At 51.0% G+C, this 19,196-nt stretch overlaps 5 protein-coding genes across 5 annotated transcripts; 3 read left to right on the forward strand and 2 right to left on the reverse strand.

Annotated features, from left to right (window-relative positions):
• Positions 1-517: 517 nt before the first annotated feature.
• On the forward strand, positions 518-1,432 carry HRG_06127 (uncharacterized protein; the record flags this gene model as incomplete). Its single annotated transcript, XM_044864598.1, has 1 exon — positions 518-1,432. The coding sequence occupies one exon, from the start codon at positions 518-520 to the stop codon at positions 1,430-1,432; it is 915 nt and encodes a 304-aa protein (XP_044721130.1).
• A 1,972-nt stretch (positions 1,433-3,404) lies between these two features.
• HRG_06128 (tc5 transposase DNA-binding domain-containing protein) lies at positions 3,405-4,180 on the reverse strand (the record flags this gene model as incomplete). The annotated part of the gene is made up of 2 exons (XM_044864599.1): positions 3,405-3,668; positions 3,761-4,180. 2 exons carry the CDS (start codon positions 4,178-4,180, stop codon positions 3,405-3,407), a joined length of 684 nt encoding a protein of 227 aa, XP_044721131.1.
• A 9,402-nt stretch (positions 4,181-13,582) lies between these two features.
• Positions 13,583-13,984, forward strand: HRG_06129 (uncharacterized protein; the record flags this gene model as incomplete). Its single annotated transcript, XM_044864600.1, has 1 exon — positions 13,583-13,984. One exon carries the CDS (start codon positions 13,583-13,585, stop codon positions 13,982-13,984), a length of 402 nt encoding a protein of 133 aa, XP_044721132.1.
• Positions 13,985-14,739: 755 nt separating this feature from the next.
• On the reverse strand, positions 14,740-15,976 carry HRG_06130 (glycosyl hydrolase family 61 protein; the record flags this gene model as incomplete). The annotated part of the gene is made up of 3 exons (XM_044864601.1): positions 14,740-15,071; positions 15,147-15,561; positions 15,653-15,976. 3 exons carry the CDS (start codon positions 15,974-15,976, stop codon positions 14,740-14,742), a joined length of 1,071 nt encoding a protein of 356 aa, XP_044721133.1.
• A 2,645-nt stretch (positions 15,977-18,621) lies between these two features.
• HRG_06131 (uncharacterized protein) lies at positions 18,622-19,010 on the forward strand (the record flags this gene model as incomplete). The annotated part of the gene is made up of 3 exons (XM_044864602.1): positions 18,622-18,663; positions 18,738-18,808; positions 18,878-19,010. The coding sequence occupies 3 exons, from the start codon at positions 18,622-18,624 to the stop codon at positions 19,008-19,010; spliced, it is 246 nt and encodes an 81-aa protein (XP_044721134.1).
• Positions 19,011-19,196: the final 186 nt, after the last annotated feature.

Here is a 19,196-nt window from a genome sequence, read left to right on the forward strand (position 1 = left end):
AGGTCGTCTTCAACTTTCCGAAGAAGGATTAAGTCTTCATCACCACCAGCAAGGTGGCAGGAGTCACCTGCAAAATACAAACTATGTCTCGACATCGAAAATATTTACAAAAGCAGGCGAATATGGTCAACATTTATATAAAATCAAGGCGACGCCGAACATGATTGATATAAACAAAAGTCTCGGATACAGTACGGGGAAGGCCCATGAGTACGAATTTTCGGCGCTTGGTGGGATTCCTATTGACCAAATAGTCGGCATTGTTGACAAGAATGGTAACATTATAACGAAAAACCCCAAATACGACGAAAAAAAGTACGCAGGTCTTCGCGCTGGCGGTGGTCGTCCAGAACTTGCTGGTTTTCCAAAAACCGGTCTGGGCTCCGAGCGATGGAATGAACCTGAGTACAGTCAATTCAAAGACAAGTCTTTGCTCAAATACGTCGAGGAATCTATGCCTACTAACAAGGGAGAGCCTTGGGGTAGCGTTTCTACTAGTGGCTCTAACGGAAATGTTATGCAACAGGATTTGAAAAAATATCAAGAAAATCAAGCAGCCAATAAGGACACCAAGAATCAACAGGCCGACGGCAAAGAGCAGAACGACAGCAACAAGACAAAAGACGGCAAGCCTAGAAAGGGGAGCTGTGCCATCTCAAAGCGAGATGGCGGACGAGATGCCTGCGAGGACGGCAACAATCTCAACGAGAAGGAGCCTGAGGAGACCAAGCCAGATGGGATAGAGCCCGAGCAGATCAAGCCCACTAAAGAGACCAAGAACACTATTGAAAAGCCGGAGCAGATCCCAAAGGAGCCAGAGAAGATATTGCACGAGAACCTGGCAAAAGGTCTCGGGTACCTGCAAGCAGCACAGTTTATGACCGACATCGTGGATTCTGCCACGGCCCATCTGAATGGGTCAATTACAGGCAAGGTTGAAGAAGACATAAAGAATGGCAATTTCTCAGACGCATTGAAGTCGAGCGGAAAAGTACTTCTCGACATTGCAGACGATACGATACCCGGACTCAACGATATACGAATCCAGACTGAAGAGCTAGAACGCAAACTACAGTCTATCCAGGGCAAGTCAACGCTAGATACGGTAATTCAAGCGCTCGAGGCGGTTGTGGAGCATCAGGCCAAAGTTGAGCTGACAATCCTGAAAAATTACGTGCCCGGTGTTCCGGAAGTACTGAAGAACTTCAACGAGGAATTACAGGAGGCTTCGAATTTCAAGGGGACAGAAACTGGGGTACAAAAGGCGGAAAGGATTGCGGGCTTGATCACCAAGGGAGTGACAAACACGGTCAACGATATCTTCAGGGATTGGGTGCCTGCATACAAAGAGATACAGGATTCGGCTCGAGAGAAATGGAAAGGCCTCGGCAAGGAAGTTATCGCACGGGGTGTAGAGCAGCAGCAAGCATGAAGATCAGGAAGTGGAAGAACTCTTGATTTAGCTATCTAGAGGGGAAAAGGAGCAACATCTTTATAGATGACATAAAGGAGTGGCTGGGAGATGCTAGAAGCATCTGATCATATAGTGTAGGTGCCTATAACGTGTGCATAATGTTGATGGTTGGTGTGGCTGTTTGGCATAGTGTAGATGGTAGGGGTCAGCCTGTTGGAGGCTGATATCCTGTGTGTGACAGAAGTCATGAAGGTCCGTGAAAACAAGGAGGGCTTTTGGGGGATGCTTAAGGCAGGCTTAAAAGCACCCGTGGACCTGGTCGTTGGCACACTGCATCGTCTGGCCAACGATTATATCCCTGGAGAAAAGCAGCTGGAGAAGGAATTGACTGGGAATAAGATAGAATAACCCTGGAACTTTGTCACTTAGCATTGACTAAAATAACGTACCTCACTGAGTCATGCAACGCACCACGTCATGCAACAAATTGCCCGACCGGCAAGCCAGAGCGAAAATTAATCCTGCAACCGACACAACCATTTAAAATACTATTAAACATTACAATTATGTGAAACACTTCACACAGAGTCTATCTATATGATGGTTTTCTTAGGAAATATGAGCAGGCGGTCTTGTGGTCCGCCCAGACCTGAGAGACTGAGAAACCGGCCTCCATACTTCCCTGCGCTTCCGTCGAACGGGAGGTATGTCTTTACCCCTAAAGCTCCGGGACTGTGGTCTCGAGCCACTGAAGCTTCAGAACCAATCTTTACCCTTTCTTCCTCCGAGTTGTTGCGTGGTTGAATGCCCGTCGCGCAAACCCGCTTCCAACGCCCCTCGTTTTTCTCACCGCTACCGGGTCTTTTGTGCCCTCTTACACCAGGCTTTGACGTAGCAGCTACCTCAAACTTGACTTCCCGAATAGCCTGGCGTTCAGCCTCGCGTGCAGACCTCTCTGCTTTTAATTTTGCTGCGGCCTCCCGTTTCTCAGCTCGCTTTGCCTCGCGCTCCGCAGCACGCTCTGTCTTCTCTCGAGAACGCTGCTCTCGCAAGGCCTGATGCATTGCAGCCCGCTGTTTTTCTTCTCGGCAGATTCTCGAGCCTTTTCTTCACGTGATATGGCTACCTGGAGTCGACGATCTTCAATGGCTTGCTTGCGCTGCTCGTCGGCCTGTGCCTTGTCCGTCTGACGTCGCCGCGCCAGTTCCACCTTGGCTGGACTGAAAAAGACCGGCTGGCCACCACTTTCTTCTGGATTGAAAAGGCCCAAGGCCTTTCTGCGTTTCCCTTTATGTGCAAGTTTGAGCGCTTCCTGTAGATCTCGATTTTCGTGTTGTACGAGCTCATATTGTGTCGCCAGTTTCTCTGATGCTCGGGAGAGCGCTGTGACTCGGGAGTCCATCAGCCCTTCCTTGCGGAGACGGCGGGTAATGCGCCGAATAGCCCGAAGAGAGCCTGAGTCTTCATCGCCCTTTCCTCAGATGCAGTTTGTGGGGGTGTCACATCACTGCTGTGGCTAATCTTGGACAATACTTTGCCGGGGTCGAGTGGATGGATTCCTGTGGCCCGCCAACCAGCCTCGATATTTTTGGCCGTAAATGCCTGGTTCCACGCATCACGAAAGAGTGGCCAAAAATTCCGTTTGGTAAGGCGAATTAACCCCCATCCAATGGACATCAGCTGGTCGGAACCTTGAGCATAATAGGTGGAGAGTGCGGAAAACAGGCCAACATCGAGTGGTTGAAGCCGATGAGTTGAGTGCGATGGCAACACAGCAATGAGAATTCGATTCCGATCGGCATAGTCAATGAATTTCAGGTTAATGTGACTATTGTGACCGTCTAAAATTAAGAGACGGTAGGCACGACCAGCCTTTTGCTTCGTATGGCAGTCAAATATGCGCTGAAGCCAGTGTAAACCCAGTGCATCACAGCTCCAGCCGTTTTCCGTACTGGCGAAGAAGGCTACTTCGCTGGAATGGTCAAAATCCTCAAGCCAAGTATCTTGGAAGTCTTTGACTCCCTTTGTAAATGAGGGCCGGTGGCAGGTACGAATAATCTGCACATATGGCAGCGATCAGCGTGATGAACTCCCGGTTCCTGTCTTGGCTTGCCCCGACCAGTTTTCCGCGCCTGAGGGCTTCTCGGGGGACAACTCGCTTGGTGGAGCGAGAGAGACCAATTTGGAATCCCTTCTCGTCAAAATTATAAACATTTGAGGGACTGATGTTGTACTTTTCGATCTTTTCGCGGAGCTAGTTGGATTCGGTCAAAATGGCGACTTTACGGCATTTGACCGAGTATTGTCGGCAGTATACCCTTGAAATGACGATAAAAGCAGTCTTACTAGATTGAAGAAGTTTTGGAAATGCCTGGAATTATCAGCAGCCTTCCGCTGATGATTTATGGTGCGCAAATACAAGCTCGAAAGACGGTCATGGTGTCGCTTGCGGAAGCGGCTCACCCAGTTGACACCAAGCTCTGCCCCTGCGATTTCCTCGGCGATATTCTTCAACATCTGAGGGGTAGGCGGGATACCACGGTCGGTCAGCTTATCGACGTGCCCAATAAGAGTCTCCTCCTGCGCGCTGGTGAGTTTCTGTCGCGAGTAAGAGTTCGCGTCGTGATTTGAGGCTGTTTTGCCTTTGAAGCGGCGCCACAGCGTGGATTTGTCGATATTGTATCTCCTCGCGGTCTCTGCATATTTAGGGCGATCTTGGGATTGCATTTCTATAATTGCCTCTGCAATACGAGTGTTGTGGTCCATATCGCGTCAATTTGAAGAAGACGCGTCAGGTGTTGAAAATTGTTGCATGACCTAGTGCGTTGCGTGACGCAGTGGGGTACGTTAATTGAAGTACCAATTTTTTTCTAGGTCAACGTTTAATTCTAGATCAACCGCCCCCCCGTGACTGTGGAGCTGTCACGGGGATTGGCCGACTTTGAGGCCCCCCTAGTACTAATAAGGCTGAGGGCCTCGTTATTCTATTAACCATTAACGCATTGTCACCTCATCTAGGCGGGAATTTAACATGCGCAATGCTAGCAAGTACATGTATCAGACCCATAAACCCCACTGCGGCCTAGGCTAATGATTAATGAAACAGCGGCAAGGCGGTGGGCGTGCGGGGGAGGGCTCCACCGATTGAATCCATCCCAACTCTGTATCAGGTACCGAACAGCACAGCTTGACTCGTGCCTGAAGCTCTAGCGATGGCTCTTGTGGGCTGTTCTGTAACTTACTTCGTAGCCTGAACAAATTTTGTGTGGATTCAATCGGTGGGGGCCCCCACCTCCCCAGACCGGCAAGGCTGTCTACCTTACTCAGACCCACCCCCACATTTATTGATGAGGGCACCTCGGTCAGTCTTTCCCCATATTATCACTTATCATGCCCTTTATTATTTCGTGGCGCCAAACTGACCCACACCACCCTCGGGTCTGCCGACCCGAACTTTCAACTAACGACCTTATTATCTTGCGTGTGGACAGGCTCTTCACTGCAGTGAGGTTATTCGAACTGGTTCAATACCGCGCTAGTCACGTGCGAGTAAGAGGTGAGACACAGGGAGGAAGGTCTTTGCACACAGTTTGTATGGGACACGTTTCCCTAGTTACACAAGATATAACCAATTGAACCAGTTCGAATAACCTCACTGCAGTGAAGAGCCTGTCCACACTGATCAGTGTGGACAGGCTCTTCTGTGGTAGGAAGAGGAAGAGGTTGTTGAGTTGTGGGTGGAAGGGGAAGAGGGTTTTGAAGAGGATGTTGTTGATCGGATTGTGTTGAGGGAAGGAGTGATTGTTGTGTTGATGGGTCTGTGCGGCTAGGGCTAGGGTCGGGTTGCAACTGAGGAAGGAGCGATTCCGGGTGACGATAGTACGGTTGGACGCATGTACTGCGAAATTTCGCTGGTCCGTTGTCCAGGTCAACTGCGATTTCCGTATCCGTCACCTCGAGCACTTTATATGGGCCTTGCCATCCGTGCTTCTCGCGAAATACGCGAACTTCGCTTCCTAGCGCCAGGGATAGGGGCAGGCGCAACGCTGTATCAGGCCCATTACGCGTATTTAACGCGGTCTGAACCTTCCTCTGGGCGTTGATCTTCCTCAGCTCTGACATCGTTCGCCACACCGCCTTAGCTCTTGCCATTGCGGAAGGTGTAGGCGGCGAATCCATCGTCATTCGAGGCAGAGCACCGAAGACGAGGAGGGTTGGAACGAGGCCATCCGGACCGGCTGTGTCGTTGACAGCCTTGAAAGCCATTTGAAGGACTTGATCAGGGCTCACGGTATCCTTCAGCTCTGCCTTTAATATATCATATGCTCTTCGGACGGGCACATGATACTTCTCAACCTTCCCAACAGCCCAATGTGCTTCCACAGGCACCTGATGACACGTTATTCCCATCAATTTCGCTTCTGCTTGGAACTCGGCAGCAGCGAAATTCGTGCCTGCGTCATGAGTGATGACATTGGGTGGCAGACCAGTCCTCCATGTTGTTGATCAAGCCACTGCCTATCAGGCAGGGAGATTCCTATCCAACATGACGGCCAAGGAAACGTGGCTCGCGTTGAAACAATGTTGGATGGATACATACCTTGGACCACAACTAGGGAAACGTGTCCCATACAAACTGTGTGCAAAGACCTTCCTCCCTGTGTCTCACCTCTTACTCGCACGTGACTAGCGCGGTCGATTAGTTATACGTGCGCGATCGGTGCCTAGTGCACAGGTGGATCCAACACTGGAACCTCTTTCTAAATCGATGATCGCGCACTAATCAATCCACCAAAACACACCAAACACAGCGAATTAAGATGAGATAGGAAAAACACGAACAAGAACACCAACAAACTCCTACCACGATGCATCACTATGTTGGATAGTGTGCTCTGACTGTAGCTCTCCCTCCCCCACACTGGGTGTGTTCTGCCACACGCCATCATGGGCCGCATTTCGAGCGCCGGATGCGCTAGCTGATTCCATCGGTCCCACGTTGGAATATGGACACGAGGATCTCCTCGTTAATGTGAATGGAATAAAAGAACGACGGTAAAGCAGCAGAAGGAACGAAAACCGATTAAATCTCGTCGAGAATTGTTGTGTTATTGCGATGAACGAATCCTTCCACCTCACGTTTAGCTGATTGTCGCTAATAAACTGCGTGAGGGCGCTGTTTGTGATGCCTTCGTCATAGCATCGGCAGGGTTATCTGCGCCGTTGACCCAACGGATTTCCGCAATATCCCTTGATTCATATGCTGCCTCAGCGCCATGATATCTATCATGAGTCGCTTCTCTGTTGTGGTGCCAAGTTTGACGAGGCACTCATAGAGGCTATATGAATCTGTGCAAATGACGAGCGGATTTGCTTCAGATCAAGGCGTTGTGCGATCGTATTGACCGTTTGCTTGATCACAAATGCGAGATCGAAGCCCGATGTCAATCCATAGATCTCTGATGCAAGAACGCTTCGAGTAACGCGCTTGCATTTAGTTGAGCTCCAATGAAGAATGTTTCCGCGGATGGAAAATGAATCGGTTGATTGCGCGGTCTCATTGGCGATGATAATCACAAAGCCGATTTGAGAGCTTAAATCCTTATTGTTGGCGAATGATCCATCGGTGAACACAAAGATCTTCGCGCTCGAGATCGATGGGTATGTAACATAGGCCACGGTCGGGATTGTTGATCTGCCATTCAATCCGCTTGTTCAAAGCCTTGAAGTCGGTATTAACGGGCTCTTGGGCTTGTGCCGCAACGGAACAATCGTATGTTGCTTCGGGTTGGCAAATCGAAGCGATATATGCCCCCCGGGCGCGTTGAGCAGCATAATCCTGATGCCTACTTGATGCCTGAAGATTGATCTCCTCGAGGTTTTGGGCTTGGCCCTTCTGCCTGACGATGACACAGCCATTTTGTATGGTCAGGCGGCTGCCGTTAAAGTCGCAGATGGAACCTTCTTGGAGAATCTCTTTGGCTTGGCCTTAAAGCAGAGTTCTTTCTCCTCGATCTTGAGAAATGCATCTGTGCCAACAATGAATGTGTCATCCGTTTGCAAGGCCGCGATGCCAAACAGGTCCTTGTCGGCGATGTTGTTTGCCGTGATCAGAAGGCACGGGTCAAACGAAGAGGTTTCCATATTAAGCTTGCGGCAGTGATGGTCGTGATATGTGTTGAACCAGTGGGCTCCTGCCTCTGCGATGCCATATAGCGGCTTCACGATTCGCAGGATTGTTCCTCTGGATATCTTCTTTGAGTTCTTGAGGAAGGGCTGCAAGGATGACACGGGCCAGCTTGGTCTGGGATTGTGTGTATGCCATCGTGATGTCTCTGATCATGATGAACATATCCCGTGTGCAGAGAAACGGTGCTAAGGCCAAGGCCACGCGTTGTGCGGGCCGGCTGATGGTAGGGGCTTGTGAGGATCCCACGTTTCCCATCATCATTGTATCCTTGCACAACGAGGCGTGATTTCTCGTATGGCGTTGCAGTATTTCTTCCCTTAACCTCTCTGACCATTCGTGATTTGAAGACACGATATCCACCATGTTTATTCGCATCGAATTCTTCGGGTACAATGACCCCAGCGGCGAGGAGGTTCGTGAGCTCGAGTGTGTCGGAAGCTTCAAATGGGAAACCGGTGCTTGTGATCTTTCCTTCAGCTCGTAGCCGCTTGGCTAGGCCGAGATGTTCCATTTCTTTTCGAACAAGAAACGCATTAGCTTCATGATGAACGATAAATTGAACGGGTGAGCAAACAATAGTGGATTCTGATGTGCCATTTTGTGCAGCATCCTTCCTAGGTCGGCCACGCCTGCGCGGCCTCTTTGGCTCAGGGTATTCGAAAGGTTTGGGTTGGTCTTCTGTGGTAGGAAGAGGAAGAGGTTGTTGAGTTGTGGGTGGAAGGAAGAGGGTTTTGAAGAGGATGTTGTTGATCGGATTGTGTTGAGGGAAGGAGTGATTGTTGTGTTGATGGGTCTGTGCGGCTAGGGCTAGGTCGGGTTGCAACTGAGGAAGGAGCGATTCCGGGTGACGATAGTACGGTTGGACGCATGTACTGCGAAATTTCGCTGGTCCGTTGTCCAGGTCAACTGCGATTTCCGTATCCGTCACCTCGAGCACTTTATATGGGCCTTGCCATCCGTGCTTCTCGCGAAATACGCGAACTTCGCTTCCTAGCGCCAGGGATAGGCAGGCGCAACGCTGTATCAGGCCCATTACGCGTATTTAACGCGGTCTGAACCTTCCTCTGGGCGTTGATCTTCCTCAGCTCTGACATCGTTCGCCACACCGCCTTAGCTCTTGCCATTGCGGAAGGTGTAGGCGGCGAATCCATCGTCATTCGAGGCAGAGCACCGAAGACGAGGAGGGTTGGAACGAGGCCATCCGGACCGGCTGTGTCGTTGACAGCCTTGAAAGCCATTTGAAGGACTTGATCAGGGCTCACGGTATCCTTCAGCTCTGCCTTTAATATATCATATGCTCTTCGGACGGGCACATGATACTTCTCAACCTTCCCAACAGCCCAATGTGCTTCCACAGGCACCTGATGACACGTTATTCCCATCAATTTCGCTTCTGCTTGGAACTCGGCAGCAGCGAAATTCGTGCCTGCGTCATGAGTGATCACATCGGGTGGTCCAAGGTATGTATCCATCCAACATTGTTTCAACGCGAGCCACGTTTCCTTGGCCGTCATGTTGGATAGGAATCTCCCTGCCTGATAGGCAGTGGCTTGATCAACAACATGGAGGACTGGTCTGCCACCCAATGTCATGACATCAACGATGACTTCGTAATTGAAGTCACAATCATCCTTCAAGCTGAACTTGAACCTTCGTGGCGGGTCGGATTTCATCTGACAGTAGTGGCAGAACTTCTTGATCATTTCCAGAGCTTCGATTTCACATCATGGCCAGCCGAATTCAGCAGCTTGTGCAGCCGATACACGGATGGATGACCAAAACGCGTGTGGAGGCGCCGCAATTCAGCCTCCGTGAGATATGCCACTGATGCCTCTTGTTTCCGCAAGAAGAACCACGCGTGACCCCATCTTCGAATCACTGGAACGCTCACACCATTGCCAACGAGCTCGTTCGTGACGTTATTTAAATATACGCCGAGCCGATCCATATCAGCTAGGCATAGGAGGAATGGCGTTGGCACGTTGACTATATGAAAATCAACCTCTCCCACTGGTGTGTTCAAGGTGATCACGCCAAGTGGTGTTTCCAATCTTCCTGCACCAAATCTAACTGGTTCGGGCTTGCGATCATCACGGAATTGGACTGGGGGCATCTCTCGTTGGAGAGCACGCAGTTGTTCGATTCCTCCCGTCGATATGCATGCCGCACCTGTGTCCGGCATGATTCCTGGAACGAGTCTTGAGAGTAACGATCTAGTATGAATTGTGTGGGTTCGTCACTGTTGAATAACTTGATGCCTACTGAGAGATCCGATGATGGAAAGCTTCGTTGGACAGAGGTCGCAGCAGCGTAGAACGATTCATAAGGGTCAGAGGAGTCAGAATCATCGGATTCCTCGGTGCTCGAGTCATCCTGATCCTGTGATTCCCCTTCATAGTCAGCCAAGAACATAGCATACGAACGAGATTGACCGTGGAAGCCTCTCTCTCGTAGATACTTCTCTTTGGCTGCTTTTCTCTCGTTTTCAGGATGTCTCGTTGAGAAACAACCTTCCTTGCCGCAAACGTAGCATTTCTTCTTCCAATTTGGCTGACGCCTTTGTGATTGACCTCTTGTTCCGCCGGAATTTCGCTGAAATTTGCGATCCACGAAGTGCTGATCATGTCCTCTATCCAGGTCTTGGGGATATTGGCCACTGGGTTGTTCAGATCGTTCATCTTGCATGGCAGATAGCGATGATCGAAGCTGTGATGCCAATCCCTCAAATGTAGGTGCGGGAGAGTATATCGCGAGTCGGAATTCAGGCACACCACGGCACGCCCTGAGCGTTGCATCGATCAGGCCACCTTCGCCGCCAGACTTATCCCCGAGTGCTCTCCTACAGAGCCGCAATTTCGTAAGAAGGGCCTGGAGGACCTCGTCAGATGACTTACCGGGCATCTCAGCCCGAAGTCGGCTGAAGGTGAGGGTGCTCCAGTGGGTATGATACATCTTCTGGTTGATTTCGGTGTCAAAGTGCTCTTTCATCTTCTGATACATCTCAGCGAAGGTTAAATCAGTGCTGATTTCGTGTAGAAAGAAGGACTGAGCTTCCTTGGCCAGAATCGAAGGGAAAACACCATGGAATTTAGACGGAGGAATGTTTGCTTGACGGCACACGCTCATGAATTTCCGGATCTTGTCATCGAAGATATCGTATGGTTCGCCGGTATAGGCTAGTTTCTTGTCCCATATCTTAATGAATCTAATCGTGAGATCGGCCTCAACTTCCTCGTTCTCGAATCGAACAGGTGGAATGCTCGTGTATGCATCTCGGAAGTTGGTAGTCCGTACGGGAGCGTCTGCTGATACCGAGGGGATTCGCGCCATTGATGCTGAGGCTCTTGCTGAGCGGGTTGATGGGTCTCAATGATCTGAGGGGATTCCGGTTCCGCCGGTCGGGTAATAGTTGGCTGCTGGATTACTACCGGTGCCGGTGACGATATAGCCGCTTTAACAGTTCCTTGGAGCAGCTTCTGTTTCACCTTATATGCCACGGTGTTTTCAGCAACCTCTTGACCAAGCAACTCGTTCTCATCCCATTCAGGAAGTTCGTTACTTGTTAGAAGGCCACATAAAGCTCGAGAGATGCTAGAGTTGGCCTTGCCCATATAGATCCCCCTAATTCTGAGAAGCGTCCGGAGTCTTGATCTAAGGCGTGGGTTGATTAGTTCGAAGTCATCATAGCTCCATCCCGTGAAGTCGTTATACAGATCCCAAGCAGGGCAATTCCGTGGTTACGTTTATCCACCGTGTATGTTGCCACACAGCCTAAGAAGAAGCTGTTGCGGTGGACAAGGGAGGAGCTCTGGGTGATAGGTTCGTTGAGGAAATCCGCGTCGAAATGCCTGATCGGGAGTGAAGGGAGCTCCACGATCGTCAGGTTCCGTTCAACGAGTTGCCTGTCTTCGAGAGACACGTTGGCCGGGGTATCCTGGGCTGTTGCCGGGGCTAGTGCGGCAGATGAATTGTCAGACATATTGACAGGCTGTGTGCTGAGAAACAGGGCACAGGGTGTCAATGAGGTTATCAATGTGCGATAGGGCACGCCTAAGGGTCGCTGATGACAGCAAAGCTTAGGCACGGTTGGATAACTAGAGTGGGCTCTGATGCAGAGTCTTCGTAGCAATCCGCGCGTTGTAGCAACTATCCTACCGTCAGGAGCTCGCTTTGCAGAGCGTGACGATAGGTTAGCTCTCTTCCGTCTTGCTGTTCTGTGTCACCTTTGCCGGGCGACACTGATCAGTGTGGACAGGCTCTTCACTGCAGTGAGGTTATTCGAACTGGTTCAATTGGTTATATCTTGTGTAACTAGGGAAACGTGTCCCATACAAACTGTGTGCAAAGACCTTCCTCCCTGTGTCTCACCTCTTACTCGCACGTGACTAGCGCGGTCGATTAGTTATACGTGCGCGATCGGTGCCTAGTGCACAGGTGGATCCAACATTGCGGATCATTATGAACTATGCAGGGCACCAAAACCCGTCTTCTCAGCTGACGTCAACAAGACTAGACAACGAGTAAGCCATTGCGCCAAATCGTGTGCGAAGTCATGTCAACTCTCCAAGTAAGTATAGGGTCGAGAACAACCAATCAAGCCTCAGCCACCTGGGATGACTTGGGATCCCCACACCCTTGACAAGAACCAAGTTACATCTACGAAGTACGCCCCAGGACGCGGGCTGCGTTTGCGAGTCACGATAGCCAGTGGTCGTGGGATAGCCATCTGTGTATGATTCTGAGCAGATATGTGTGGTTTAACGACTTGAAGAGAATACCGGGGAGAGGATCGACGGCGTGAATAATAACCTTGTTACGTGTCGGAACGACCGCCGCACCACGCTAAAGTGTTTCGCGCACCTTGTTATGGTACACGGCCTTGATGTTCCTGATATACGCTGTTCCAGCATTGAGCGTGCGTGTCGGGAGTTATATGACTCTCCAATCCCTCAAGGGGCTTAAGTCAGGAACGTCACGCTGTCCACCCAGTACGATGGTCAAACACTAGGGAGAACGGGCAGCTTGGTTTGCTTGGCCTTACTCAGTCAGTTTAGATTGACTGCCCTGAGCCCCCTGACTGTTGGAACTTCTGCTCGTTCAAGAGGCATATCACTAGAAGTATCACCAAAGATGACACAAGCCGCTGCTGAAGCGCGATAGCCACTCTTCATCACGGCTCTCAGCAACTTTAAGCCGGTCCCCAGGACCCCCTGCGGCAATGACGGCAGACAATACGGATACTAGATCAGTCCAGATCCGTCTCTGCCGTGCCGTCCGGAGCACACGAGTTTAGCGCCGCCACTACCGCCGTCCCTATTCCGCGTTGCCTGTTTTAGCCAGATCCACCGACAAGCTGGAGGCGGGTCCGGGGCTACCGGAAACTGGTTGTCTCTTGTCTCGGCCTGAAACTCCGATTCGCATGATTTCACCAACTCATGCTCAACTTCGAGTTCAACGGGGCCTTGACCCTAGCCGAGCGCTCGCGTCTCTACACGCCGGTATACGCACGCCTTTGGATGAGCGTGCTACTGTTTGACTGGCATTCTCTGCTCCGCTCAACCCTCCAACTTCCAAATCGAAATGCCGCGGCTTTCTTGTCTCCGTACTAAGAACGGCTCCCGCGCACCTCCGTCAGGCTGGAGGGTCCAAAGGCCCTCTAAATTAAGCCGTCGGTAATCTGGTGGGCTGTCCTACGTGCCACTGTTTAACGGACCACGCCTTAGAAGCTAAACACAATCGGTTTCGTGGCCATTTATGGAGCATAGGACTACGCGGCCTGCCTGCTGCGGCCGCTTCAGAGACGCCCATCCACAATTTGCCGTGACTAAGTAGACGCAACACTCGGAGGGTATAAATAGAGGCTCGACTTCCCCTGGAAACAGTTCTGTGGACAAGAGAATACTCACCAAGCACCGAAAGAGTCTCCATTATCTAGTAAATCCCCTTGAATTTTTTCAATATTGCCCAAATTCGTCACTATGAAGGCCAGCGCCGTCGCCTATCTCCTCACCTGCCTCGTCGGCACCGCCCTGGCAGTGCCAGCCGGCGATCAGGCCTGGGGACCGGACAAGCGAGAAATCACCGAGCCCAGCCACTCGCTCAACGCTAGGCGCACTGAAGACATTGCCAGCGTGAGCAATGCCAACGCTGCCACCAATGGAGCTGCTGATCAGGCTACCGTCGAGACCAGGGATCCCAAGAAGAAGAAGAAGAAGGGCAAGAAAGGCGCCAAGAAAGCCAACGCCGCCCAGGCAGCTGGTGCAAAGGCAGCCAAGCGCGAGCTCTCTGGTGAAGACGAGGGCTCCCTTCAGGCAAGGGACCCCAAGAAGAAGAAGGGCAAGAAGGCCGCCAAGAAAGCCAATAAAGCCAACGCCGCCTAGACAGATAGTGAGAACCTGTTGCCTACTGCCTAGATCAACACGACGCGGGACAGGACGCAGCTGGAAGACACCGTGTATATATGATGGACTGAAGAGCAGTATAGCATTTTAGCTTGCAAGTAGCTGGGTTCCATGTATACTATGTCTTCACCCCAATGCATTTTAGTATACCGGTAGAAGTTGTATAATTATTCAGTCCGAAGGACTTTGCCTTGCCTTGAGGAACGAAAGGATTTGTTGTTCACACCCGTGGACTAGGAAAGACGAAATGAATGATCTCTTGATTATGATATATCAGCTACAGAAGAAGTGGAATGCTAGGCCTTATATAGACATAGCTGACAAATGTCCACATGGTCATAGAACCTTCTAGAGACTACGAGTCTCTTCCAACAGAATGAGTCTTGAAAATCCTTGATATCGGAAATTTTGATATTGAACTCGCCAAATGATGTTTGTTGATCCTCAATCTATAGAACCCAGATGAAACGTGAGCTTTTAGAGTCGCTGCTTAAGGCTTGTGGGAATTTCGCGTGGCTATACCGTACCAGTAGTCCCAGGAAGCCCTTAAAGATGGCATGTACCCGCAATACGTGTAAAGTGTTCGCACTCCCCAGCGCGAATGACGTGGACACTCAAGTCACTACAGAATACATCCTACTTCGTTCTTCATAGCCGCCAAATATTTTCTTTTCAAGTACTAGGTTTGTACTCTGGTTTGTTGAAAAACATCCCAACCTCCACTCGCCACCATATCACGCGACTGCAAAGTGAGCTTTGTCGGGGAAGCAGTTAACGACAAAGGCTCGACAAGTGGTAACCGCAGCGCGGTTCACCCTTCGTTCCTCAAGGCACGGAAGGGGCGGAAAAGGGATCCTTTCATCTCTTCGTTCCTCAAGGCACAGAGAAATCTCGAGCATGCTTCCTGACACGGAAAGTCCAGCCGGAGGATCTTTTCTTCCAGGATCCCAATAATCTTGACCATTCTGTTCAGCGTCACTCGCTACAGGTGTAGGTGTGATTTGAGAAGAGTTCTCATAGGGACCATATCCACAACCCTGAGGCGCTGCATAGGGGGTCGTCCAGGCTGGGGAGGAAGACAACGCGGTGGAAGACGCTCCGGTGGGGTGGACGGCAATAGTCGGAGGTGCTGCATCCCTGCCCTTGTAGAGGGCTGGGCCTGGAATCACATAAGTGGCAAGACTGTTGAAGATATCAATTAGGATGCCGGGATCGGTTGGTGTGTAGAACTGGGTGGCAGGAATGCCTTTCGGTGTAGCAGTGCCACCACCTGTCACCTTCAAGTTGAGGCATTGCGGGTAAGCTTGCGCACCATTGTCTACCTTTGCGAGGTGCAGTGCAATGATCTCATGACGAAGAACATAATTGCCTGCTGCAATGTCGGAAGGGATGTTGACCGTCCAAGTATTGTTGGCAGCCATGAGCTCATCGCTGGCCCATCTTCCGGGGGACTTGCTGTTGTCGAGAAGACCAGCCTCTTCAATTTTGAAGAACTCAAGTTCGGTCTTGTTCACAGAAGCGCAGCTCCCATTGCAGTTCGCAAGGTAGCTGATGACCTACTCTGTGTTAGCATTCTGATTGGATTCGAACAACTTCTGTTGCAACGTGATCCTGGGTCCATGGTCCGCTCCTGCTCCACAAACTTACCGGACCGCGGTGATCTTCGAACCATTTGTTCCAGTGAATCGTCACCTTGCCTCCAGCAGCCACCTCGCCAGCGAGAGAACCAGGCTTGGCATCCTGGTGGCAGATAATATTCGGCTGGTTGTAGTCAAAGGTTTGAACAGGGCCGTCCTGAGTATCCGCAGTTGGCCACGCGATAAGATCAGGGACGTTTTGTTCATGAGGGAATTGATCGACCAGGAATCCACCATAGGACTTGCCATCAATGTCGATACGATCGATGTGCCCATGAGCTGCGGCCAGACCAGATGTGCCTAGGATGAGCCATGCGACTTTAGAGAGAGACATTGTTAAGTGAAGAGTGAACTTCAGTCAATGAAGCAAAGTGAACGATTGATAAGAAGAATGAGAAAATGAGAGAATGTGTAGAACAGGATGAGGGAGAGAAAGGAGGATTTTGAGGGGAGAAGAAGGGACTTTATATGTGCCCGAACATAATGGGTTCTTTGCGGGCAAGCAGCACAATCTACGTACACTCGCCATGCGTCGCACAACGACTACGCTCTTCTTTTTCCAGCCGTTTCGTTCTCAGCCCGGCAGCAGCACTGGTCGGTTGACATGTTCCCACATCAGCTGAAAGCGCTGCATTTGCAACACAGCCCCTTTCCCCACTCATGAAATTGAATGGACCTGCCCTGATTGCCTGTTACGATTTGACTCTATTCGCCTCCACTGTACCTGCATTGATCCAGGTTTGAGCAGGGCTCCTAATAGTGCAAACCGTTTACACTGATAGTGCTCACTGGGTCGTCAACGCCTGCCAAAAGCAATTAATGTTGAATTTTAACTGGCGGAAATAGGATCTGGCCTATTGGATACCGGTACTCTCTAGATTTGCTTTTGATCTGAGCTGACGGCTCAGTGTGCACTATCAGTGTGAACCGTTTGCACTATTAGGAGCCCTGCCGGATTCTACGGGTTACATTTTATCTGCTCTTCCTCCGTCATTTCTCACCTTCTTGCTTTTTATTGACACGTAGTGCTGCACGACATGACACGTTGGTGCCCGCTCTCCTAAGATTCGCCCCCAATCACCCTTCGCACGATGCAAGCTACTGCGGGAAGGAATTCTCGGGCAGTGACGCAACCACCACAAACCTTCAAATATATAGACAGATAAATCCCCCTCCAACATTATGTTAACTCAAACCTCAAACTTTCGTTCCTCAAACGCGCCTTTGTCTTTATGTTTCAGATCGCTTCTCTCCCTTCCGTATTCCGACTCTGCGTCTTGAAAAGTTGGAAGATATGGTTGAAACACGAAAGGTACGCTGTCACATCATCACAAGCAATCTCAATCGACGCATGCCAGTGACCAATAAACAGCATGCGTCTTCACCCGTAGAGGTCGACCAGGACAATCCGACAAAGAAGGCTCGTACGACAGCCAAATCCAAGAATGCCGTCAAGAATGTTGGCACTTGCTCGATGGACAAGAAGCAGATTGGAGACCGCGTTAAGGCAGCATTGGCTTTAAATAAGTACTCGCTTAATCGGACAGTGATAGATGCAAGTCACCACCTTGTTTCCATCGGACACAAGCTAAGACCTGACAGCTCCAAATGGACACAGCCTTCTTCCGCACCTTGTTCGTCGATAACGACAAGCTGAGCAAACCACTGCCGATTACCCCTACAGAGTTCGACGACACTACCCCCGTGGTCGCCGTGGATCTCATCCATCACCAAGCAGGCGAATTGCTCGGAGTCAGCAAGGTTAAGGGAGGAAATAGGTTGGCCACGACGCACTTGGCGGCTATGTGTGTTGTGTTCTATCCGAGTCGAGGCACGGCAAAGATATGGCTGTCTGTGTAGTGTCTGGACTACTGCATGTGGTGGGTTTATAACTTCTGTGCATATAGAGCGTTCTGGGCGTGCAATGGCATGAGCAGCTGCCAGCTGCAGTCTGAGACTTCAGCGGGACATATGTCGTGACTCCGCTCGGTACTATTGCCTATCCCGGCCGGCTGTCAACGAGGAGAAGGTGTCGTAGGCCGGGTGGGGTTTTGGTGAGGCAATGTGTTGTCGGAATCTGCGTATACAACGGTACCAGTCGCCTCTAGCGGAGGTGGCCTACACCTCCACTTTTGGCGGCTGGTACGACACAATGGGAGTTCTTTGCTTCTGTCCAACGCTCCTGTAAAAGGACTGCGTCCGTATTGCTCAGAGTCGTCGAGTGTGAGGGCGCAGTCGTGCGTCGGCGGGATCTTGCCTCGTTGGCCTGGAAGACCCGGAAGGTCTTGTTATCGTCTCGTTCCGGCCGCGTATGTCTCGTCAAGGGCATGGCGGTGAGGGGTTGTATTGGCGCTTCTTTGCTGGGAAGCGGATTTTGGCTCGATAGGTTCGGCTTACGGTTCTCGGGGGTAGAATTTCGACTCGACCTACGGTACTCGACGGCGCCAATTTCTGCGAGGCTATCGTTGAGCTGACATTTTGTCGCTACTGACTAGCGGGTCTCAGGAAAGATGTATATGAGGCTATAGAAGAAAGGTCGGACTTGAGTCCACCGTGCCCGCAGAAATAGGTGACCGTGTGGACACGGTCTCCCAAAGAACCTCCTCTAGATACTGCCCTAGGCCTATTGTGGGTGGCCTCCGCGACACATTTGTCATCCAGGTCTCTCGAGGCAGCAAGTTCACTACAGTGTGTAGCCGAACTGTGCCAAGTACTGCCACTGCGGGGTAACTTCTTGGAAGGGACAGCGGCGGCGGCCAATACATGCGCCCATGTATTGGCCGCGGCGCGGCACGGGTAATGCCCGCCCCACTTTATTGGGATTCGCCTTGGTTCCATCTAAGTGGGGCGGGCAACGAGTAATATGAGTCCGCCTTCCCCCTCACTTTGTCTCCCCTCTCTTCAATCAGCTATAACCTGTCTGTCAAGTGTAATCGTCTTCGAAATATCCCACGCAGCTATCCTTAGAAACTCACAGCCATGCCATCCTACGAGTACAAGAGCTCTGGCACCAACAGCAAGGTTGGGCCCCCTTTCCTCCCCCATCCACATCCGCAACACCCAGAGCACGATATCGACGTACTGACGCGGAACAGGGCAACCACTACTGCTCTCGTGACTACGGCAGCGGCGCTTCCAACAGCAACTCCTATCACTACTCCAACTCGCACGTCTCCCCTTGCCTTGACCCCTCTGAACCCAATCCCCGCGATCTACTAACACGTCGACAACACAGCAACGGTTCATACTACTACTCCAACCCCAACGGAAGCTCCTACTACAACGACGGCCAAGGCGGCTCTACCTACAAGTCTTCTGGCGGTGGTAGCGCCAGTGGCGGAAGCAAGAGCTCCAAGGTCGGCAACTAGCTTTGCCAACGGGACGTGGTCATCTTTTACCCAGCTTGTCGGCAGAGGGTTTCGTCAAAGACGCTCGCAATAAGTCAATGCCAAGAAAGTAAGAGTACAAGGGGAGGTGCTAGCTTACGGAGCTGGTGAGGAACGAACGCGAAAATAAATGGGGCGTGGGACGGGTCGCCATGTGGCTCGTGTTAC

This window comes from Hirsutella rhossiliensis, assembly GCF_020360975.1.
Source record: "Hirsutella rhossiliensis strain HR02 chromosome Unknown scaffold00005, whole genome shotgun sequence".
Classification (NCBI taxonomy): domain Eukaryota; kingdom Fungi; phylum Ascomycota; class Sordariomycetes; order Hypocreales; family Ophiocordycipitaceae; genus Hirsutella; species Hirsutella rhossiliensis.